The following is a 23,598-nucleotide window of genomic DNA, read 5'->3' as shown; positions in this document are numbered from 1 at the left end:
GCCATTCTGCCCCATTTAGCTTTTTCAAGCTGTGTTAAGTACACATGTTCCAATGGTGAGCTGCTTCCAGCAGCCCATTATCACCATTACGAAGCACTGAATGAAGCCCTCTATTGTATTGGAGGAGAATGAGGTGTCCGAAGCTTTCTTTAAATTTTCGCGTGCTGTGATGAATCTTGTTTCTTCTCGCAGCCGTGTGGGCCAGAGACATAAAAGTACAAACATTTAAACAAAAAAGCTGTTTTATAGATTGGGGTTTTTGTTGTTGTTTTTTTTATAAATGTTGTGTCTATAAAATTAGGCGAAGATTGTAGAACCACTCCCAAGTCAATTAGTTCCGTCATGCAAAGCACGTCAATCAAAAGTTTACAAGGTTAGGTTTGAATAGGCTCCAGCTCACCTGCAACCCTAGTGAGGGTAAGCAGTATAGAAAATTGATGGATGTACTGTATTGGTAAGGCTTGGTGGTGGCTGGCTGGATTGTGGTTGGACCCAGAAACGTAATTTTTACGTAAGCTAATGTGATACGACATGGCATTTTTGATTGCCCGTTACATCTGCGATGCCATTCAATGGCATTAGGCTGCGGCTTCAACCTGCAAATGTAGTATGAATGAATGTGGTTGGATGTTTGGTGGTAGTCGCAGCGTCCGTAAGCGCAGAATGGCAGCCACGCTTCCGTCAGACGGCCCCAGGTGTGGCTACACAAGTATTTTACCACCACTAGTGTGTGACTGAGGAGCGAATGAATAATGTGTGGAATATTAAAGGTTCTTTCGGTCCCTTGAAAAGTAAGTCGAATGCATTATTATTAGTAGTAATATCAAAGGCAGAACAATGCGTGCTATGCGTAAGGGGCTATGACCGCAGTGTCGTCGTCGCTTTTAGAAGCGAGCCCCACTGCCCATGCCCGTTTGTGTTGAAAGCAATTGTTGCTGGCACTGACGTTGGCCCGCATCTCATTATCTGAATGTGTAAATCCACCATGGCTTTGTGAATTCGTCCTCATGCGGCAACAGTGTAAAACGGGTCCTTGACAGCTCTTGTTCAAGTGTATTTTTGTGTTCTATCCTACTTAATTCAAACCTCATTCTCGTGAAAAAGTAACACTTTAGACAGCTCATTTTCACACGTTTTAGTTTAATGCATTTTCTCCATTGGCTGACAAAATGTGAACCCTGTCGCTGAAGCAGTAGCGATGCATAATGCAACCAACAAACAAGATGTACAGTAGCTGATACGTTACAGGCAGATTTGTTGTTGCTCACTTCTGCATTGCTGGACACAAAGGAACGGACAGTGGCCCTAAAAACACCACGTTTGCTATGGGCTGCATTTTAACGGGATGAATTATTGAGTTGTCATGAGATCTGCATTTGAGCTGTCACACGCAAATCGCCAGTAGAGTTAGCAGTGAGTAACAATGGACAGTGTAATGTTGATGACTTTTTGTCATATATAATATAGACTTACCTTTGGCTGTATTGCCATTTGAGAAATGTTTACTTTTCTAGGTTACAGTATTTTAATGATTTACAGGATGAAATGCAACAAATCTCAGTGTTTTGTCTTTTCTTTTCCGTGTTCCGTGTGACACCAAGGACTTTAAAAGCTCTCAATCTCATTATCAGTTTCAGCTGCTGTTGAGATAATTGATTCCAAATTTACCAACAGCCATGCAGGCCTACCACTGGTATAATGGAATATATTAGAAGACATGTGGGAAACGCTACACAGATGAACAGAGTGGGTCATGTTAAGTGGTTTTAACCACAATTAAATTACTGGAGAGTAGCGGTAAAATATTATTTCAAGTACTGTAAGACTTTCATAACTTGTGGTGCTGGTCCTTAAGAGTCTCTTAATGTTAATCTAATAATCAACCTTACAGAATATATTCTTCACCGCTGGATGGAAAGAAATAGTTTAAATTGAATATTGGATTCAGTTTGGTGTAGGTTTATGAATCAGAGTTTTTTCAGACATGGATATTTGATATATGCCCAAGCACATTGCCAGACATTAAACTCCTATGTGGCAATGTACCATGTACTACAACTGTTTGTTTACTCTAACTGCAGACCTGACTCATCGTTTGGTCGCAAGTTTTTGATGCTGCAGATTTGCTCAGCTCCTTTCTCATACAAGAGCTGTGGTACATTGTGCTCTTTTAAAAAAAGACTAATCCTAATTAAGAGAATCCTAGTAGGCAAAGCAGTCAACAAGCAATTCGGTCATCTTTTAATGCTCTAAATCTGCACAAATTGGGTGCAGATGATTATCCAAGAATGACTTGAATTATATAAGATTTTGCAACTTTATTATAGTAATAGTAACGTGTCATTTTACCAGTGTTTTTTTTTTTTAACCTGTCTTAAAGAATACAAAATTCAAATCCAATGTCTTGTATGTTAATGCTAATAAAAGGAAATTGTGCCCTCTTAAAACTACATATGACCTAGTCATCCACTTAGGAGTACAGTGGAAGAACATAAGAACACACCGCCGGTTGACGTAAAGCCATAGTGAAGTCCAGTTTAAGGGTGAAGCCGCAGATGGAGCCAAACTAAACGTACTTGTGTTGTTTTAGTCCAAACTGCTGCTCAGTGGTTAATGGTTGACTTGCATGAGCCTTGTTTCACAAAGTGATGTCAGAATTTCCTCATGAATATGGGAAAAACTGGGGGAATTTTCAGATCCGCGTTCTTTGACTGCTAATCTGACGCATTTGCAAATCAGTGTGGTCTTTTGTTTGCATGTCTGCAAGATTGTGTAAAATCTACAGCAGTGGTTTAAGGTTAACTCACTGGAGAGGTATAACCAGGGCCATGGAAGAAACCATTATCATTGGGTCTGATTTGTTAGTTTTTAATCGTTTTAGGGTTAGTCTTTAAGAACGTAAGTCTTTAAGGACGATATATATATTTTAACTATTTCTTCTTAGTTTTGGATATTCCAAATAAACCTTATATAAAATCTACAAATCAGGACAGTTCATAGAGAAATTGCTTCTGCTCTGCAAGAACATACTTAAAACTTCTTATGAATTGCAGTACTTTTCTTGCTACCCGTTGAACTGCTTTGTCAAGAGTTCAACATTTTACCACATGGGAATTTCTCAAGATACATCTCCATCTTAATCCCAAGAAGAGGTTTTCGATAAAGAGGTACTACAAGGGAAGACAGAGCTGACGGTGAACAGACAACCCGCTGCAGAATCACAATAGATAGAATGCCAAAGCCACGAGACTTCTTTAAGACCACCAAGAAGGGCTAACTTCTCAACTAGCACTTAAACACTTGTTTTTCCATTTCTCTCAAGCAAGATGACAAAAATAACTGATATCGATCACCATGAAAAATGCAGACAGACGCCGACTGTTGAAGAAGACACCCCACAGTAGAACAGATGGTTAAATATGGCAGACAAGCAAAAACAAAGGCGAGACAAACAAAAGGGTTGGATGCAGATTGAAGATTAAAAAGACAGAATTTACAATATTGAGACAAGACAAAGGCACAGGAATGTTGAGTCATCTGATGCCAGATGATAATTAAAGATCCTGTAAGGCCTTCAGTTTTAGGATTTCACTTCCATTAAATTATCCACCCAACCATTTTCTAGACTACTTGTCCTCATTGGGGTTGCATGTGAGGTGGAGACTATCCCAGCTGACTTTGAGTAAGAGGCGGGGCACACCCTGGACTAGTTGCCGGTCACTCACTGTTACTTGGATGAAGCAGGGGTTGATTGGTCAAGAAAAGAGGCCACTACCTCAAAATCTTACCAAGAATATTTGTCTCATTTCTAGTCAAAACAATTTTCACTTGTTTCAAACTCATTTTTTTGTTGTTGAAATAAGTAGAAAAAGAATTGCCAGTGGAGCAAGAATTTTTTTTTTTACTGCACTGGCATTTTTTTTCAACTTCAAGTAAAGATTAGCTTGAAAATTGTCTAAAAACAAGTTACTTAAGTGATGAGTCTTATTTTAAGTGTAATCACATTAGTTTTGAGACTTTTGACCAGAAATAATACAAATATTCTTGGTAAGATTTTGAGTCTTTCTTTGTGACCCCCAAAAGCTGATCAAACTTCTACCAAATGTTGTTTTTGTTTTGGGGGGGGGGGGGGGGGGGGGGGGGGCATGAGAAGTTTTTAGGTGTGTGGGGGGGTCAACCCTGCCTAGCGACACATCTGTTCTGTGTTATGGAGTGGGAGGTGCGCCATCTTTGTCGGATGGTTAAGGTGCTGTGTGGCTTAGAAAGTTTGGGAAAGGCTGCGTTATCGGCAACATAATTTATAGTAGTTGGAAATGATTCCCTACTCGTATAATTTGCACACCTCAAGTTATTTAGTATAGACATATGTTTAAGATCGGTGTTGTCTCAAAACATAGTGCAGCATTTGTGTGACGGAAAAAGGTTGTTTAGCTTTCAAAAAGCTCAAGTAGTAAATTGGCATGTATAAATAGTACAATGCACAAGAGCTTTATGTTCCCTTGTAAAGGATGAAATAGACTGATCATTAACCACGTCTCCATTTGTTGTAGTTTACATGAATTATCTCTAACGGCCACACCATGTGAAAAAGGCGGCGTTGTCCGTGAGCGCTTCCTCTGGATCGGTCCGTATGACCAGCTTTGAATTTATGATGAGAATAAACGAGGCGGCGATCACACAAGAGGTCTGTGGTGTGAGAGTGTTTTCTAAATAAACGCTCGCTCTGAATGTGTGGCAGCGCACAGCGTTTGGGAGCTGTGTAAGGAATTACATCTGTCAGGTCGGCTATAGTCCAGTCATTTGCTCTATCCCAGCGCAAGCTTCATTTCTGCTCTCCTTGCCAATAACTTGAGGCGCTCCAACACACCGACTCATTCAATGCAGCTGCGTCAAAGACTGATCAAAGATGGACATTTCTGTATAAGTGAGCAGTTTTGACTAAATCAACCAATGCGTTGCCAGCGTTACATGCCGCTGCCACTGGAAGTCTCATTTTACGCGTAATTGCTGTCGAGGGAATATTCAGCAGCAGCTAAAATAGATTTTACAAGCACATAACGTATAACTTTGGGCGGCACTCATAATAAATGTACCATAGTTCATTTTTAAAATTAAGCACTGAATAAACCTTTACTACTCAAAGGTTCATTTCATACTAGCATTTTTCTTTATGTCCAAATTACTGACAGGCTGAATAATTTGATTCATTGATTGTGCAACATTCTGTTGACTGTGTGGAACTGATTGTTGATTAGATGTTGAAGTGTTTGATTCAGAATGGAATTTGAATGGAAAGATTCAGTCTCAACTAGCCTTTCATTACACTGGGCTACAACACAAAAAATGTGTCAGTTGTCTGTTATTTCAACTGATTTAGGACAATTTTCCATCGCATGAATCTGAAAATGACATCAATTTCTCTTGTTCAGGTCAGGGTTTTAAGTTGTTAAAAGTTTATTAACCAAAAGTTACAAAGATGCTGAAAATTACAAATACTGTTTTAATCATTTTGAAACTACAGTACATGGTTTCCATCTGCCTTTTTAAACTGATTTTTATTTATTTATTAATTCCATCACATTTGAAATTTATGTGTCAATTTCATGACTTACCACGCCTGTCGCCCGAAGATACTGGGATAGGCTCCAGCACGCCTGCGACCCTAGTGAGGATAAGCGGTTCGGAAAAATGAATGAATGAATTTCATGACTTTTTTTTTTTTTTTTAAGAGAAGACATTGAACCACAGCTGTGAGCGAGAATCTCATCAGCATTGCTTCAAATTTGTACTTGCTGACAACTGTTCATACAACGATCCCCCCTAAATAATTCTTAAACCAATCTGCCTAACGATTTTTAATACATCACTCCTTCAATAATGCTGAAGCAAACGAGAGCAGTTAAGAGGGAAAGACAAAAATTGTCATGCAATGAAAGGGGACTGTTCCTTCAAAGTAATTCCCACTTGCATTCATCAATAAATGCACAGCTGAATATATTATTTTCCTTTCCTGTTCCCATTTCATAGGAGCATGGTGTCTTTTTTCAAAATTAGTGTAATAAGTGAGTGTAGCCGCTGGGCAGGCACATAAGGGGCTCATTCCAGGTGAGAAAAGAAGTAATGTTGGGTTTGTATGGGGTCAAGGGTGAGGAGTTCAACTCTTTCAATAAATCATCCCAAGCTGTTGTGACAAGTTTCTATGACCGAGAGAAGTGTGCGCTATATAAAATATGTCTTTTAAGTCCACGGGCCTTTGACCCATCGAGTGCAAGAAAATGTACGTTTTAGGTGCTATTCACTCCCAAGCTTAACAACGCGTTTATTCTTCAGAGGGGCTGACAGGTTTATCCTTTTGTTTAACTAGAGTGCACAACACTCCACAGGAGATGTCACAGATGCGCTGCTGCAATGGTTTCATGTTAACATGTTTTTATGACCGGAGTCATGGAGAGGCAACATCAGAAGTTATTTTTCTTGCGATATTGCAAAAATGTGGTTTCCTCTTTTGAGTTTACACTACTGGATAAGAAGACAACAATCACACTGTGGTAAACCCTCATTGTTATGCTTGTGAAGTACTCATGGCTGCCAACACAACCTCAGTTTTCACAAATTACCAATTGGAAAATTAAACACAGAAACTACTTTGAGACCCATTTTCACGTCACATTGTCAGGCTCCAAAGTGGCATTCTCATATAAAATAAATGCCCTAGAATAATGAGCCTTGAGTGTGTCCTTTGTAGAACTAGAAAATATTGCAATCTTTAGAGTATTAGTCCCTTGCTAAATTAGTGACCTGCAATTACTGTTTTTAGACGAGCAATCTGATCCAAGCTTCTGTAGCAGGTCAAAGCAACGCTTTTAATTTGCAAGTTAGCATAGATAATTGGGCTGCATGAGGGTAGCAAAACTTATTGATGCCACAGTTTTGTAAGTGCTTTTCATAATGGGCACAATGAGCAACAATAATGGTATGTCTTCATTATGGGGCTTTATTATGAATCACAGCATTTAAAGGAAAATTCTGCTTTGATCGTTGATGATCCGAATTGAAATTTGAAGCTACAAACTTATCAATGCCACACAAAATGGGACCACGTTATTTTCCACAGGAAATGAAACACAAGTGATTAAAGTAAAAAAAAAAAAACAATAATAAAAAAACAAAAAACAAAACAAAACTGAAGTACAAATGTGGTTCAAATCTGATTTTGGGACTTCAACCATGTTTGGCGGCGTTTGGGCCCCAACCAGCCGGTGTCCCAGCCAAGTGTGTGGTAGGTCGGGTCTGGATTTTAATGGGACTCTATGACATCTGTGTACTCATGTCAGCGTCTGTCCCAAACAGTTGTAAACTGGCTGTTTATGTGGGGGAAGTTGCTGAAAAAAAAAAAAAAAAAAAAAAAAAGCTGCATTTTTTTTTTTTTTTTTTTTTTTTTTTTAAACTTTCACACCATCTGGCGAAGGAGAAAGATGCAGGGGACGAGGGCGGCCCCCACAGTGTTGTGCTGTTCTGTGTGAAGTCACACTGGAGGGATATTTCGCTCAGGTATGTGTGAGGTTTGGCCTCACGATTTGGGGAGTGTTTGTAAGCAGTCATCTTAAACAGTCAACATTATTTAAATTAGCAGCAACATGAATCTGTTTGATTTTGCATTGTTAAACTTTTCATTTCATTTTTGAAAGAGCGTGCGTATTTTTCACCTGCCAATTTAGTTTCTTAAGCCCCGCCCTACTCTCTTATTGTCCGACCAACCAAATGCTTCCCTGACTTCATATCTTTTGCCTGTGTCTGTTTTCGTGATTTGTTTTGAGTCTACTTCAGCGTCTGTTTCTGATTTGGCGATGTTGGATTATTAGTTCCTGTTGTTTCTTCTTGATTCGAGCCTTGAAGAGTTTGCCTTTGTAGAAAAACAAAATGTAAGCGATTTGCTGGCTTGAATGAAAGAGAGTTGCACTTTTTGGATTAATGACTACAAGGGGCTTTATCACTCTTGTTGGAAGTTGTTCGGCTAAAAACTACTCGTTAAATTGTAAAAATGTGAAAATGAATAAATACTCATTTCACCATTCACAAATTAATAACCATCACCATCATCATCCCCACCATCTTAACTGTACTTACCTGTATCTTTGATTTTGAAAGCTGGCCGAAAGATGTGAGATATTAGGCCAACTTTTTTCATTTGGCTAAACCCTATTTTTTTTAATGGGCTCCTAACTGCTGATACACAAGAAGCATCTACGTGACTCTTATAATCTACATGGCAAATGTTCCAGGGGTAAACCCTAATTATTAGTGAGGTGGCACAACTTCCCCACAATGACAGTGAGAGCCAACCACTTTTGCAGCAGTCAGGCCACTAATAACTCGATTGTTGGTGTTTGGGTTTGTGGGGAATCGCGATGTGCTTAATCAGTTTGGGACAGAGAAACGAAACATGGATGTTAAGAAAGAGAAAATGCAGCCATCAGCATTCAGTGATATGTAAACACATCACTTTATTAAAGTCAGGAGTGCCAGGGTATGGCCGACATTACGAAGGGAACACACGGGTTCAGGTTGTATACAAGGATTGGGTTACTGTACCTATAGAGTGAGAGCAATAACCGCTTCCATATGCCGGTGGGAACATATGGCACCTTTTCAACGTCGTCATTTACCGTGAGTGATGACTGCAGCGGTTCGGACAAACGGAGAAAAAACAGCTTGTAGGAGGTATTTACTTACAGCACAGTGAAGGATCGCAAGGCCTGACAAAACCTTAATACAGAACATTGGTCGCTACAGGACAGGGGGTTTATTTTTAGACTAGAAAGTAATGAAAACCTTTTCTTGTTCTACCTTCAAAGTGAAGTGTTGTAATGTAACCTGACAAATGTATAACAGGCAAATTTTGACTGTCAAAGATATTTTGGCGTGCATGCAAATGTTGGGTCTTTCTTGGGTAACAAAAATAAACGAATTGCCGAGAGCGCTGCCATATTAATAAAAATAATATAAATAAATTGAGGCAGTGATACTGCTTTTCCATTGTATGTTGCGTTTCCATTTGTAAAGGTGTTCTAAAGTCCGGTATCTGACCATTTGTTACCCTTTCCTTGGGGGAACAACTCTGTGGTTCTCTTCGTGAAAAACAAAACTATACACTGTTTGGATGCCTGCTGTTATGAAATAATATCTCAAAATGCATTCTTTCTTCTAGGTAAATTATTTGCCTCTGCAATGCATGACACATACGTTTATTAGTTGAACCGCTACGTCCCAAAATTCTGACTTTGAATTTCCATGCATCCATTCTCTGTACCGCTTATTCTCACTGTATTTATTCAAAATATGGTTCTACAATATGAAAGAAAAATCATAACCGCAAGAACACTACATACCTGTTGAGACCTCTTGTCAGGTAACAAGTATATTTCACTCTTTTTTCTTTTTTTTACATGGCGTGACCACAGAATCGGAACGTGCCCTTATTATGACACAGGAAAGTGGTACAGTGGAAGAACAACAGAATTTAAACTTCAAAGTGGGTTGTGTCTTTTTGTGAGGTGACATTTATTGTTACCGTTGTTAATTTAGCTTATGAACTTGAAATTTTGAATATTCAATTCACCCTAACTTAAACCATTAAAGGTTTTATAACGGTGAAATTCTGCCCACAGGAATAATTATTTCTATTTATATTACGTCAAATGGAAAAAAGCAATTCTGAATCCAAACAATGCAGATTGACTCTATTCTTGCTTTTATTTGACTTTCACCTTTGAGTCTTGATTGCCTGCCATTGCTGTTACAAATATATAACAATCATACCTCCACATAAAATGCATCTTCAACACATTTATCTCTTCTGGGATGCCTGTTGCCATGTTACAAACTATGCAGTCACATGTGGTTTCAGTCACATTTGGTTCATGGAACATCTCCAGCATTCTTGGTGCAAAATGTTCTTACAATAAAAACACAACTGGAGGGTAAAAGCAATGATAAGAGAAGAGAATGATTATGTGTGAAGAATAAGACACCTTGGCAAGAAGTGCCAGTGGACCATTAATCCTCTCTCCGTTAGCAATCTCAACAAGTGAATATTTCTTTCCAGTCGACTCAGATAACATCAAGGCAGCAACATCGGTCCACTTCCCTCCACTGCTGCCTCACTCATCGTGCAGCGTTGTGATTTTGTCACAACTCGGGCGTGAAGATGAAGGTTTAGATTGCGGTTCTCCGAGGAGCATTTTGTTGCCAAATACATTTCATTTGTCACTTAAACTGTTGTTGTAGGGCTTTTTTTCCGACACGTGTTATCACTCCTGACAAACACAAATACGAGCTGACACAACCCAAAAACTTGTACACTCTGGAATCTTGTAATATGCGTCCTCAAGCCAAAACACAATCAACATTTAATCATGCAATCTGATGTTTTCATACACTTTTTTGTTCGCCTTGCAAGTTAATGTGATGATTATGTGTGAGGAGAGAACAATACAAACCCTACGACTTCATAATCTTCTGCATTTATCTAAATTGTTGCTAGGTGTGTAGCAAGTAACAAGCATTTAATATTATTATTAGGTTATTATTTGAGCAAATGCTTGGGTGGGGCAAGATGTGCTCTAGTCCGTACATTGGTAGATGGGAAACTGTCACTTTCTTGCTACAATGGGTCTGGAAAATGAAACTGTCTTGCAATTTCTCTTCAGGTGCCCATCCATCCGTTTTCAAGTGTGAACGCTCTGGCGAATTCTAGTTCGTTGTATGTTTTATTTAATTTGCGATTTATGTCATTTTCAACCCGGTTCTCAGGGGTTGGCTTGTTGACTCCCTGTGCTACTTTGTCACACCACAGAATGGGAGGGAAGCAAAAGTACCATTCAAAATTCATGAAATATGTCAAAGAGTTAACTGAAAGAAGATTTGTGATTTCGGAGAGGCGATGATTTATTCTCGTGCGTGGCACACCCGCAGACAAACTGAGGAACGGCGTCTTTTAGAGCAGTGCTTCTAAACTCTTCTCAACTTGATTGGTTTATATGTATTACCTAAATGGGAGTCTCATACAAATAGTTATTGTAATTATGACTTACTGCATAAGCATACTGTAGGTTAGTGATAGAGCACAGGATGTTCCCACTGCTGTATTCGTGGTGAACCAAGGACCCTGTTTACAGTGACATGTTTAACGTGACTTGACTTTTAATATTATTTTGACAGGCATGCATCAGAAATTTAATTACGTGGAGTGAAACATTCATTCATTTGTAATTGGTAAGCCTTGAGTTCCCACACAGAGCATACGTAAGGGCCTAAAAAGAAGAGCTCACGCCCAGGAAATAAGTGACATTTTGTGGCTTTAGTTTGTGCAATTGGGAAATATAATTGTACTCTATTCAATTTTGTACATGCAATTGGCATGTTCATGCTCAGTTCCTTAATAAGGTGCTCTGAAAGGCACTTTTAACATGAAAGCACACCTAGTTATGTTTGAAAATACAGGTATAGGTTTCTCAAGGCTATTTTTAACGATATATATTTTTTAATAATTACGATAAAAGTTGGTCACAGCTTGGCAACAATAGGAAAACGTAGGTCTACAGTTGAGAATGACTGTTTTAGAGTGGAGTATGTAGTGTTTGAAACTTGAAAAAGTAATTATAATTCGAGGGGAACGTGTGTTTAAAAAAAAAATTCAAGATAAGAACGAATATACAACAGAGATGTGTCTCCGTTAGAGGAGTTAACTTGTGGAGTGACTGCGATATTGAACTGAAAATATCTAGCTCCCTTACTCTGTTTAAAAGGATATTGAAGAAAAAGTTGGCAGATTACCTTACATGGACCTATTATTCTCAGACACCTAGAGGAGTATACTGTATATGAATAGCTTCCTATTTCATTGTTATTATTTAAGTCAAATTTTTTTTTAAAATTTAACTTCTTCCTACTCCTATTCAACACGTACACCTCTATCAAAGGAAAAGTCTTCTATTTGAGGATGTACGATATCATTACCAAGGATCATTTTCCAAACATCGGAGTTCATTTTAACATTGGGCAATACAGTCTTGAGAACAATTTCTAGCACCTGACACAAGAGAAAGAAAGACGAAAAAACAAAAGCAGTTATGACTACAAGATGACATGAATGTGAAATGCAAGTGAGTTTTAGAAAAAAAAATAATAATAATAATTCACAGCCTGAGATTGTGGTGGTCGGAGACATGGTCGCAGATAACTGATAAGAACTGTCTATCAAACTGATTGTAATAGGGAAGTTGAGTAAACCGGCATAATGAGCTCCATTGGGGGGGGGGTGGGGGGTGGGGGGGGGCGTGTGTCCGTGCGTGTGTGTGTGTGTGTCCTTTGACCCCTCCAGAGATAATTAAGGACACATTTTACCCTAGTTTGTCGTCAGTGTGGCTTTGGGGGCTGTGGTATATGCATGCATGCGTGTGTGTGTGTGTGCGTGCATGTGTGTGAGAGCGTGCGAAAGAGCGATTGCACCCAAATGTCCCTCATCCAGTTCCTTGTCCACACTGACCTGAGCTGCCCTCCATTTGTCTAAAACTAGTGCTTCTGGGCTGATTGGTCGTATCACTTTCACTCAGCAGCTTGAAAGACACACACACACTCACACACACACACGCAGGCACTCATGCACACACATTTTGAGGCCAAACCCTTGTAAAGGTGCATCCTTGGGGACTTGTCATGAAATGTGCTCTTGGAGGGGCATGTGTGTGTGTGTGCGTGCGTGCGTGTGTGTGTGTGTCTGCTTTTGCTCAGCTGTTTCCTGCCAGGAGCCTGTGAAGGCCTCTCTCTTACTCTCCGACTCTGTTTAAAGCTGCTTTTTTCGACTATGAAATGACCTAGTGAGAAACTCTGGCTGTGGACGATGTCATCAGGAGGGGAAAAAGTGACAGCAAAATGGATGACACTAAAATCTGATCCTCCCCACCAAACGCACACCATCGTTAGAACAAAACAACATGTTGAAACGTTCTTTCCACTGGCTTCCAGTGTTTGGGTACTTTCTAATTGGCTTTTAAGTGTAAAATGTTCAAGCACAATTTAATTTAATGTTGAATAAACATGACTTTTACACATCTGATGTTTTTTTCCCATGTCTTTTTAGACTTTGTGAATGCAGCCTTTCATAATGCTTATTTCCGTGAGAGGCCACAATGATTTATTATGTACCATATATCCTCTAATATACACCACTCCTATACACATCTCTTTCCGATAAATGAATAATACTCTCTGCAGTTGAGTAAATTAACACCCGAGACCACTATTTAAGAAAATATAGTTAAGACCAAAATGATTTATACCCTCAACACTTTTTTATTCATGAAATGGTTATTTTATCTTTAAATGATACAAGAATGTGGCAAAAGGCCAAAATATGTTGCGTTAAGAGATAATGGAATATCTCCATTTTCATAGTTGTTTTTTAAACAGTTTTTATATTCTTAATCCTATCCAACAATTACAGTATGAGGAGACACAATCTTTTGCACACTGAGTTCACATTTGGATTTCTAAAACTTTGCAGAGTCCAAAACTGGTCTTTGGTTATTTTTTATTGGGTCACCAAATGTCAAAATGCTGGAAGCTATGTTATTGATCATCAAGCAGGCATTCAAATTCTTGTCAAAGGCCATTTTGAACCAGGTTTATTGTATCTGATACGTCTTCTGTGTTTTTTATCATTACTTAATCAAGTAGGGGTTGAACAGAGTCGCCGACTTTACTTCTCTGCATCGATCAGGGGTGTCAAACTCAAATTCACGGTGGGCCAAAATGAAAAATTGGGACAATGTCACGGGCCAAACTCAATATTTAATGAAAAATCACTGCGATGTGCATGTTTCCCTTTTCTGCAGAAATGAAGCGTTAAAGTTTATCATTGACAACAAACTAAAATTTTGCTCAAACACTGAATCTGGAAAAACAAACTTTAACATTATAAACACGCTAAACCAAATTTGTGATAAAAGACATCAGTGGTATTTGTTTGTTGTTTTGTATTTAAATAGATATCATGAATTCTTCTGTCTCGCTATCTTCTATTTCTCTATCTCCAACTACCTTTATTTTTGATGCAAGTCTTTTTTCAAAGGCCAACAACAACAAAAATAAGAATGTCCTTCAATAAAAATCCAAACCTCCAACTATTAACAGTCCCTGCCTAGGAGTCGATAAAGGGCATTAAAGAAAACATTAATTCAATTATGTTATATTCTTTGTTACAGCCACGTTGCTCCGCACACGACAAACTGTTCTGTCTTTTACTTCAGTGAACAGATAATTTGCCTCCCACCTGGAAGTTAACTGTTTTCAATCTTTCGTTTGGCCATTTTTGGGAAGGGGAAGTGTAAATTTGCTCGAGGAGACTGGTAGCATAGTTGCTAACGACTGCAACGGAAAGGGAAGGGGCGCTCGGCGGTCTAGACTGATGGGCCAACACACTAGCAAAGCATTCTGCGATTTGTAATATTAGTGGCGCATGTGCTATATACTGGCGGGCCAGCTCTAATACACATTTAATATGGTCTTGCGGGCCAAATATAATTACATTGTGGGCCAAATTTGGCCCCCGGGCCCGAGTTCGACATACCGTATTTTCACGACCATAAGGCGCACCGTATTAAAAGGCGCAGTCTCAGTTACGGGGTCTATTTCTGTATTTAACACATACATACTAGCTTAAAACATACGGTAGCATGCATGCACGCTAAAACATACGCGAGCATGCATGCTCACATATGTTTTTAAAAAGGCAACGGGAGCAAAACTGAGTTTGGTTGTACTTTATTGAAGTATTTAACAATGTACTCGCGTAATTGTTTGATCAATCCTCATCCACAAATCCATCAAAGTCCTCATCTTCTGTATCCGAAATGAACAGCTGGGCAAGTTCTCCAAACATTCCGGGTTCACTCTCGTCATTGTTGGAGTCAGTTTCGTTGCCGGGGGGCTGTTCAGCAATGATGCCGGCGTTTTCCTGCTTCCTCCACTTGCGAACCACGGATTCGTTGATTTCGAATTCTCTTGTTCCTCCGCGTAACTAATAGCTTGCAGTTTAAACTGTGCTTCGTAAGTGTGTCTCTCCGTAGGTGTCATTTTCGAGGGTCCTTAGCCAAACCGATGTTGTTTTGCACAATGCACATACCGGCACTATATACCTACTGGGGGCGTGACTTTAGCGTCCTCTTTCACGTGCACCCTTCCCCCTTTAACGTTTGCATGTGGTCGTCAGTCATGTCCACCTTTACTCTATATAAGCAGCGTGTCGGCAGGAAATGCTCCCAGTCAGTCAAGCGGAGCGCTCATCACACAACAACATTTACAGATTTTGGAACTCGGTGCACACCTAAGGCGTGCCGCATTATAAGTCCCCCCGTCCATTTTGGAGAAAATTTAAGACTTTTAAGTGCGCCTTATGGTCTAGAAAATACAGTATATGGCATAGATGTTTGGAGCTTGAAGTGGACTAATCACATGTTTTTGACATCTCATATTCCATTAAGACAATTTACAGAGGACTTTTGACTTGCCACCCTGCTACTGTCGCTGGCAAAAGATAATCCACCAGACCATGATGCGCTATGGAGAAGCGAAATATCCCGGTAACAAAGCGACACTGTCTTTATACATCTGTGCTGGTCCGATAGTAAAAAAAAAAAAAGGTGGTGTCAATGAGAATAGCTGTTAGCCTCATTAGCTTCGGCTATTCCGATCGTTGCTACTCTTTAAAGATGGGAAGTGAAGCGCCGTCTTCATCGCCTAAATGTTATGCCCAATAAATGCATGGACAATTGTGCTAAGGGGAACTTTAGTAAAAAAAAAAGTTGAATGCTACAACACGCACCAAAATCACGATACTTGTCGCTTAGAATTCACATTACGACACTGACGTCAGTGTAGCAACAGCCATGTGCTACAAGCATGTGGAAATATTTTACCAAAAATGAGACCAGGCGCACGGTCACTTGCAAAATTTGCAAGTCTATCCTAAAAAAAATTGGAAATGAAATGGAAACAGTAAAACAGAGAATTTCTTAATTTCTTTTAGGAACACAAGATCGGCTCGTTGAGGAGAAACATGCGCAGGGCTCCCACTAATTACAACAACTACATTCAGCGTAATGCTGAAGCCTGAAAACCTGCCTTAGTAAATGATTACAACCCTGCCTTGTCCACTTTACTAGAAGGCTCACTGCTTTTGCAACCAAAGCAGCAAGACTCCTGACAGGACAAAGGCTGTCTATCCTAGATACACATCAGCCAATCAAGAAACACGGACACACAAACACAAACTTTGGCTTTTATCTTCTGTCTTTATCCACCCTGCCTCACATCTTGTCTCTTATCAGACTTAACAGCTTGTTGCGTAGTTACACAGGAATTCAGAGTATTAAAGTGACATTTCTGAAACCTTGCAAAAGACTTCAAACAGCCAACGAGAAAACACACAGTTCTGTTTGGGCCCCAAGCTGTTAAAAAGGATGGTTTATTGGAGCTTCTGCTCTCTAGAAAGATAAAAAAAAAAAGTTGGGATTTATTTGGGCCCTAAATCTATATGGAACGTCCTCTGTTGGTCAGTGGTTTAATCAGAGAGGGGTGTGCAAAACTTGAATTGAATCCATAAAAGTGTACAATAATGCTGTGGCTATTGAGTATTTTGGTGGATTTTTCCCCCCCATCTGTTAACAGTTGATGATTAACTAAATAAAAAAATATTTGACTTATCAACTATTGTTATGAAGGGTGGTAAAAAAAAAAGACCGCAACCACCAAATCCTGCATTCCAGGAAGAAGGCATCTTGTTTTTTTTAAACAGCCAATAGAAAAGCAACTTTGATTCTAGTCCTCCATTGCAAAAAGCTGTTGAAAATTTCTGACCTGCATTGGGATGTCACGAGAGTCTGTTCATTCTTGTCAAACCAGTGTAAATGACGCACCCTTCCCTCAGTGAGACGGAATAATCTGACGTCACACAATAATGATAGGCCCCACAGACTGAGATGCACTAAAAGACTGCATAAACTATCGATCTGTTTATTGTTTATTATTGTTGAGGGTGTACCTGTAGATATTTCACAACATAGTCCGGCGTTAAGTTACCAGTAAAATATGGGCATAACAGTACAAATCACACCAACCTGCTCCAAAGGCAAAGAAGAAGCTCTTGTCTGTATGCTCTTCTAGCAGGGCTTTCACCCTTTTCCCCATTCGCTCATTCCTCTTGTAGATGAGTTCCTGTCTGAAGTAACGGTCTATTTCCTGGGCAGTCACCTGCTCGCTGGGCGGCAGTGTTACATTATTGAAGTTTGGAACCTGCGATTGACGAGGTATTGGTTAAAGACATTTCTTAAGATGCAAATGTAGCAGAATTGATAGCGTTGCACTCACTTCTGAAATTAACAGAGGATAAAGTTCTCCAAAAAATTATGCTCAGAAAGAGTGGCTGAATTGTGACTTCAGAAGGAGATGGGGGGGGGGGGGGGTGGTCAGGGAGGAGGTTTGGTGGGATGGAAAGGTCGGGCACAGGGGTTAAGGGTTACTACAAAAGGTCAAGGGCCGTGTCATTGCAACACTCCATGGGGGAAAAGGGTCAAAATGACTCTTAGCCCATTAACTAGAGGGAAAGCAGCTGATAAGATCTGAACAGAGAACCTTGATCTGCACCAAACTTCTTTCTTGGTCCATGCCCCTCCACTTCACAACAAAGGTTGATGACCTCATAGCTAACATGCAAGCAACTTACTTTGTCAAGGAAATAAGATTCACCTGTGAGGTGTCATGGTTGAAGATGATGGAGTTGAGGTCTCCGCAATTGTAGTGCCTGATGAGGTCTTCCGTTGTGTACGGGACCTGAAGGCTACCAGCTCTTAAAGACTCCTGCTGTAGTAAAGTCTGGTTGAGAGCAAAGATCACCTAAAATGAGAGGAAGAAAAACTATATTTTTAGCTAGTGGAAAAACTGAGTTTAGCAAGTACAGTATACTTCAAATAAAAGAAAGTACACGCATGCCAAACTTTTAGAATATCTGAGATCCCACTCATGACCAGGAAAAGAAATCTGCAAGTATACGCTTACTGTTCTTACACAAACACAGCACACTAATAAACATTAACGAGACCTTTGCCATTGTTAATTAATGTGACTGCAAAACTCCCAATTTTGTGGGGCCATTGTACAGCAGGCTACATAATCTTTAATGTATTGATATAATAACAGTTATAATTTCGTATGGTGGTAAATCATGGCCTATTCTGTAAAAACTATAAAAAGCGGAGTAAACTTCAATACAGTACAACGTTTGTGTTGAAAACCAGTGAGGTTGTATTATTTGGAATTTGACCAAGAGTCCCAGCAGAACATGCATCAAAAGTCACACAAAGTTTTGCAGTTCAAACCGACCTCATGCCTGATGTTGTGCGAGACCTCACATCAGTGACTGAGCATCAGAGGATTAAATCTGTGAGCTTTGCTTTCTCTTTGGCTTTCTGTGGCGTTTTTATGACACTTTTAATCCAATAAAAGGACTAGCCTCTTCAAGCGGTATTAAGAGAAGAACGAGAAGCAAAAAGAATATACACCTTACGTGAAGTGCACCCACTTTACCGTTAAAAGTTATTTCAAAATCCAAACAAATCACAAATGTCAGTGATTCCATTGTACTGTATTTTCATTAGATTCTGATAATGATCATGGGAGTCACTGCCAGACATGTCATGGCAATCCAAATCCCCAAAACATTATTCGACATTCTATGGGAACCATAGCAAAGATAACAAACATTATGACCTGCTAGTGATCGATAGAGTTCAACCAAATCTGGAGAATTATGCACCAAGAGCCAGGAATGAAAACCCACTTTATGCCCTTGATAATATCTTCGGCATTTTAAGTGAGAGTAAAACAGGTGATTCCCATAAACCCTGAAGATTTACTTAAGAACTCCTTAAGACGAGAGAGGCAGTTTGTCCTGCGAGTGCCTCTAAGCTCTATTGCTGCCGAGATTCTGCTTTTGTGTGAGCATGAAATCGGCCAGTGTTTGGTGAGAGGACCCTGGGGAGCCTGCCGCCTATGATCAGTGCTACGGGGAAATGCACACGCATACACGCACACAAAACCAGGCACACACTGAAGGTCCGTGGGTGTGGGCTCCGGCCCCCTGTCTTAGAAAGACCGAAACCACCACTCACCTCTGCGCATGGTCTCTGATCTCATCACCGCCACACACACTCAACAAAGAACAGGAAAGTGAAGTTGGTGGGAATGGCTCTTCAAAGTGAAGATGTGTGTTGACAGCTGTGGAATTAAGTCGATGTGCCCACAATATGAATGAATGCTTATGTAATTCACTGTGCATAGCCTTACTCCAAGCAGGCCGACCCAAGCGTCTGTTTTTTTCATGTTTTGGCCTCTAAGGTCCTCCGATGACACTTTTCCCTCTCGGTCGCCCAATTGTGGGAGCCTCGGTATAGCGGCCTAGAAGAGGGTAGCATGGACCAGATGCCTTCTTGTCAGGGGACAAAGAACCCCTCCGTCACCCTGTCCTCTCCTCTCCTTTGCGCTCCCTCCAGCTTTCATCAGCCGCGCATCAAAGTGGCGCTCTGCATATGAAAAGGGCCCCCGTCTTTATGCCACGCAAATTAGCCTATCGCCACCCCTCCCCGATTTCATTTCACAAAAACACCCTCACATCTGTGCCACGGCCGTGAAGGAAGGCCCTCATCTGCAGCGTCTCCACTCTTTTTCTCAGCTCTCTCCTCTTTCTCCACTTGCCGTGCCTTTCAGCCCCTTAAATTATGGCTGTGAAGGGAGAAAGAGGGCGGCAAGAGGTGGTAAGAGGGGGGCTCAGTCTTGGCCAGATAAAAAGGGTGGCAGCTAAAAACGGGGAGGTTTTGAGAAAGTCAGATGCACAGGACGCAAACAAACATGAAAGTGAAGACGGATACAGAATCAGAAAGAAAACCCTAACGAATGATGTCTTTGTTTCTGCCACTAATTCTTTTACTTGTTTTGGAGCACTCTGGGTCAGTGGGTGCACTTTCCCACTCCCGCTCCATTCATCAGGTCCCCCCATTCCTTCTTCTCATCCACGGCTGCCCCCAGCCCGCCGGGCCCCTCCAGCATGCACACACACAGACACACCCCTTGCTGATATCAAAGCAAACGGAGCCAATGAAAGTCAATAATTGTCCATTGTCATGGAAATGGTCCCTCTTGTTGCGATTGAGTGGGGTGCGAGTGTGCATGCCCAGCAAACATTATCACACTCGGATTCCCACGTGGAGATTTGGAGTGTTCAGCGGTTAAGAAAAATACAAAAAAAGGACTCTTGCCACTCTATCTCTGGAGTGTTATGATTTACATGTTCTTGAGGAGAGGTTAGCTTCAGGGTAGTTGGCAAATTATGATAACATTCGGTTCATTAATTTGGACGTAGGACCTTCTGTTAGCTTTGAGTATAGAGTTCAAAGCTCTTTTCTGACATCATTAACTTTATTCATTCTTACCATTTTATGTTCTTTAATCTTTAATCTCAAGATCTACAGCCTTTCTCAACCTTTGATTAGGCCTCCGCAAATGTTGGCTATTAGATGAAATAAAGCACTGAAGAATCTTTTGCACCATTTTCTCCGGTTATTCTGTTCAGGGTCATGTGTGAGCTAGAACCTATCCCATCAGACTTGGGATACACCCTGGACTGATCGCCAGTCAATCAGGCCTACCTATAGACAAATATGCAAATTCCACACCAAAAGGTCAGAGGCAGTGTGCTCCACCGTGCCACCTAGTGTTGCACCATAGATGACAAATGTTTTCCAATAGGAAGAGGTGGGGACCCCTTAGAGTGGACGGCTAGCCAATCGCAGGGTGCCGCCAATAGCGAGTAGCAATGCTGTGCCAGTGTGTTTGTTACAACTGGTTTTGGACTGGTTTTGCATTCCTACTTACATGCTGAAGGCCCTCGCACGTGATATACTGATGTCATGATCATACATAGACTTTTTTGTGCACTGTTATGTTGTGTAACCTAACCTCAGTATTAAAATGTTCTGATAATCACGTAACTTTGAAAACTACATGTCAGCCGCAAAACAGGATGTTATGTCCCAAGAAAAGATAATGCTGTGACCTTGGATCCACCCTGCTCAAGCTTTAAACACCGCCCTGAACACTGTATATAATCTCGCACTGAACGCTGCGAAAGCGCACATTTGAGCACATTTTGTGCAGCTGCAGCCTTTGCCTGTAGAACATTTGTACCCGGAATATTCTGCAATAAAGATCTTAAAGACGTTCATTTCCAGTCTCTGATTCGGACTCCAACATTCTCATCATCCGAAATTCAACGAACACGCGAAGGACTGGCGGAGAGATACCATCCTTCAACAATGCCAACTGGAGTACCTCCGTTAGGCCCTAGATAATGCAGTGGATTTCTCTCGTCGTTATGTTTTAGAAAGGTATGCCCTCCATTTCTTTGAAAAAGCATGACAAAAAACATGGTCAAAGAGGAAAAATACTGCAGAAGATTTGTTGCGCCCTGTCGCTGAAAGGGCTTCGGTCCATGGTCCAAAGATAGGCTGAAAACTGATGGATGGACTCTCTTTGGAGATGTACACGCTCAGCGAGAACACAATAATAATTTGTTTCTTGAGGAGGATAGGATCCCTGTCATCTCCCTTGATTAACGGTTAATAAATCCAGTTGAAAGTATTAAGCAGTCGAGGAATGGCAAAAACAACTACACTATCAAGAGTCATAGCTATTATTAGTTTTTAGATATCACTCTGCCTTGCGCTTGACATTTGAAGATTGAAGAAGGGGAACACTGGCTGACATACATTTTCATTTTCCATTTTCATCACCGCTTATCCTGGTTAGGGTCGCGGGACGCTGGAGCCTATCCCAGCTGACTTCGGGCGAAAGGCGGACTACACCCTGAACTGGTCGCCAGTCAGTCGCAGGGCACATATAGACACGGACAACCATTCGCACTCACATTCACACCGTCACTGAGTGGGAACAGAACCCACGCTGCCTGCACCAAAGTCAGGCGAGTGTACCACTACATCAGTGACTGGCTGACATACAATTATATCAATAATACATGAAGATCAGTTCACATCATTTGAAAATATGTCGGACTGGTGGTAATAATAAATCTGAGGTAAACAGAATTAAAGAAAAATGTTTTTATGGTAAAGCCTCACGCAAATGGAAGTGTTTGTTTTAGTTAGTTATAAGATATTTTTCAATTGCATTTGAATAAGATCAGCACGTGCATGAGTGTTGTTTTTGTGTGTTCGCCTCACAATAACTTTATTAACATTCCAATCCAACACAAATGATAGGGAAATGTGGCCCCTGGATTTTCTCGATAAGGTACAGTGGAACGTGTGAATGGGTGAATAGACACAATGTTCATACAAACAAAAACACAGTGAGCTTTGGCCATTTCCCAATGACAAATGAAGACCGTTTGACACCTCTTGATTTCCTTCTGATTCTTATCTTATCAGAATCACAGTAACACAACCCAAGGGTAAGGAAAGTATGCAACAAGCCATAATTTTTACAAGAAATCACAAGAGCAAGAAATTACTTAAATTAGGTTACAGAAAAAACAAGCTCTCAGGAATATCAGATAAGGAGAACATCTCGATAAAGACTGTATTTTGGATCCAGAGGTACCACTGCGTGATGTTATCAGTAAATGGTTGGTTGGGTCACTCAGCCCTCAACTATGATATCAGAAACTAAGTAATGGGCCAGGGGGTTGCAAAGCAGTCGTTTAGAGAATTATTTTTGATATTTGGTAATCCTACATCAGGATTAATCCATTAGAATTCGAACACATCTACAAAAGGAAATGTAGTCATTAAATTCATATATACCACAAATATTGTGACTCTTCATTAAGAAATCACTCAACCAATCTATAAGGGCTAGCCTTAGCTATCACTGCATTTTGGGGGATTCCTAATCCTTCCTCGACTTTTTGGACAATTCTTTGATGTCTTTGTAGCAACTGTTTGAAGAAGGCCCCTTTCCAGCATTGTTGAATGAACGTTGTGGCAGAACTTGATAAGACCTATCCTCAGCCCAATCAACCACCTTTGAGATGAACGAGGACAGAAATTGTGAACCTGACAATGCAACATATAGAATATCATAGTGGGGTTCTTTTAAACGACGGAGTAAACCAAGAACCCCTTGTACTTTTCATGGGGTCCTTGGTTTACTCAGTATTCAGCCTTTGTCATTAAAAAAAAAATCCACTTTGAGCTTCTATGTGTTGTGGAAAAGCCATCAGAATCAATAGTGCTGTCAGATCTTAACTTTAACTATAATAGCATTAGGACTGTTTCTTTAATTAATCAGATTTCAAATTCGTCCTCCAAAGGCAGCTGGGTGGCTCGCAATGATTTTGGCGTTTTCGATCAAGCTAAGTTGCAAAACTAGTAAACCATGTCTGTAGTGATCTGCACACATTAATACTGTACATTTAATCAACAGCATCGCAAGTGATTATGATGTGCTATATTTTGTTTTCTTGTGTTT

At 40.4% G+C, this 23,598-nt stretch overlaps 1 protein-coding gene across 2 annotated transcripts in view; it reads right to left on the bottom strand.

Annotated features, from left to right (window-relative positions):
* Positions 1-23,598, bottom strand: part of trabd2a (TraB domain containing 2A) — a 75,611-nt gene that overhangs the window by 14,091 nt on the left and 37,922 nt on the right. For both annotated transcript variants that reach the window (XM_061747651.1, XM_061747650.1), the window contains 2 exons: positions 17,806-17,952; positions 17,178-17,352 (listed from right to left, as the gene is read on the bottom strand). In XM_061747651.1, coding sequence (XP_061603635.1) covers positions 17,178-17,352; positions 17,806-17,952 — 322 coding nt within the window. The remainder of the gene's footprint in view (positions 1-17,177; positions 17,353-17,805; positions 17,953-23,598) is intronic.

This window comes from Phyllopteryx taeniolatus, chromosome 15 (assembly GCF_024500385.1).
Source record: "Phyllopteryx taeniolatus isolate TA_2022b chromosome 15, UOR_Ptae_1.2, whole genome shotgun sequence".
NCBI classification, from domain to species: Eukaryota; Metazoa; Chordata; class Actinopteri; order Syngnathiformes; family Syngnathidae; genus Phyllopteryx; species Phyllopteryx taeniolatus.
This window is presented reverse-complemented; position numbering and strand designations above follow the sequence as displayed.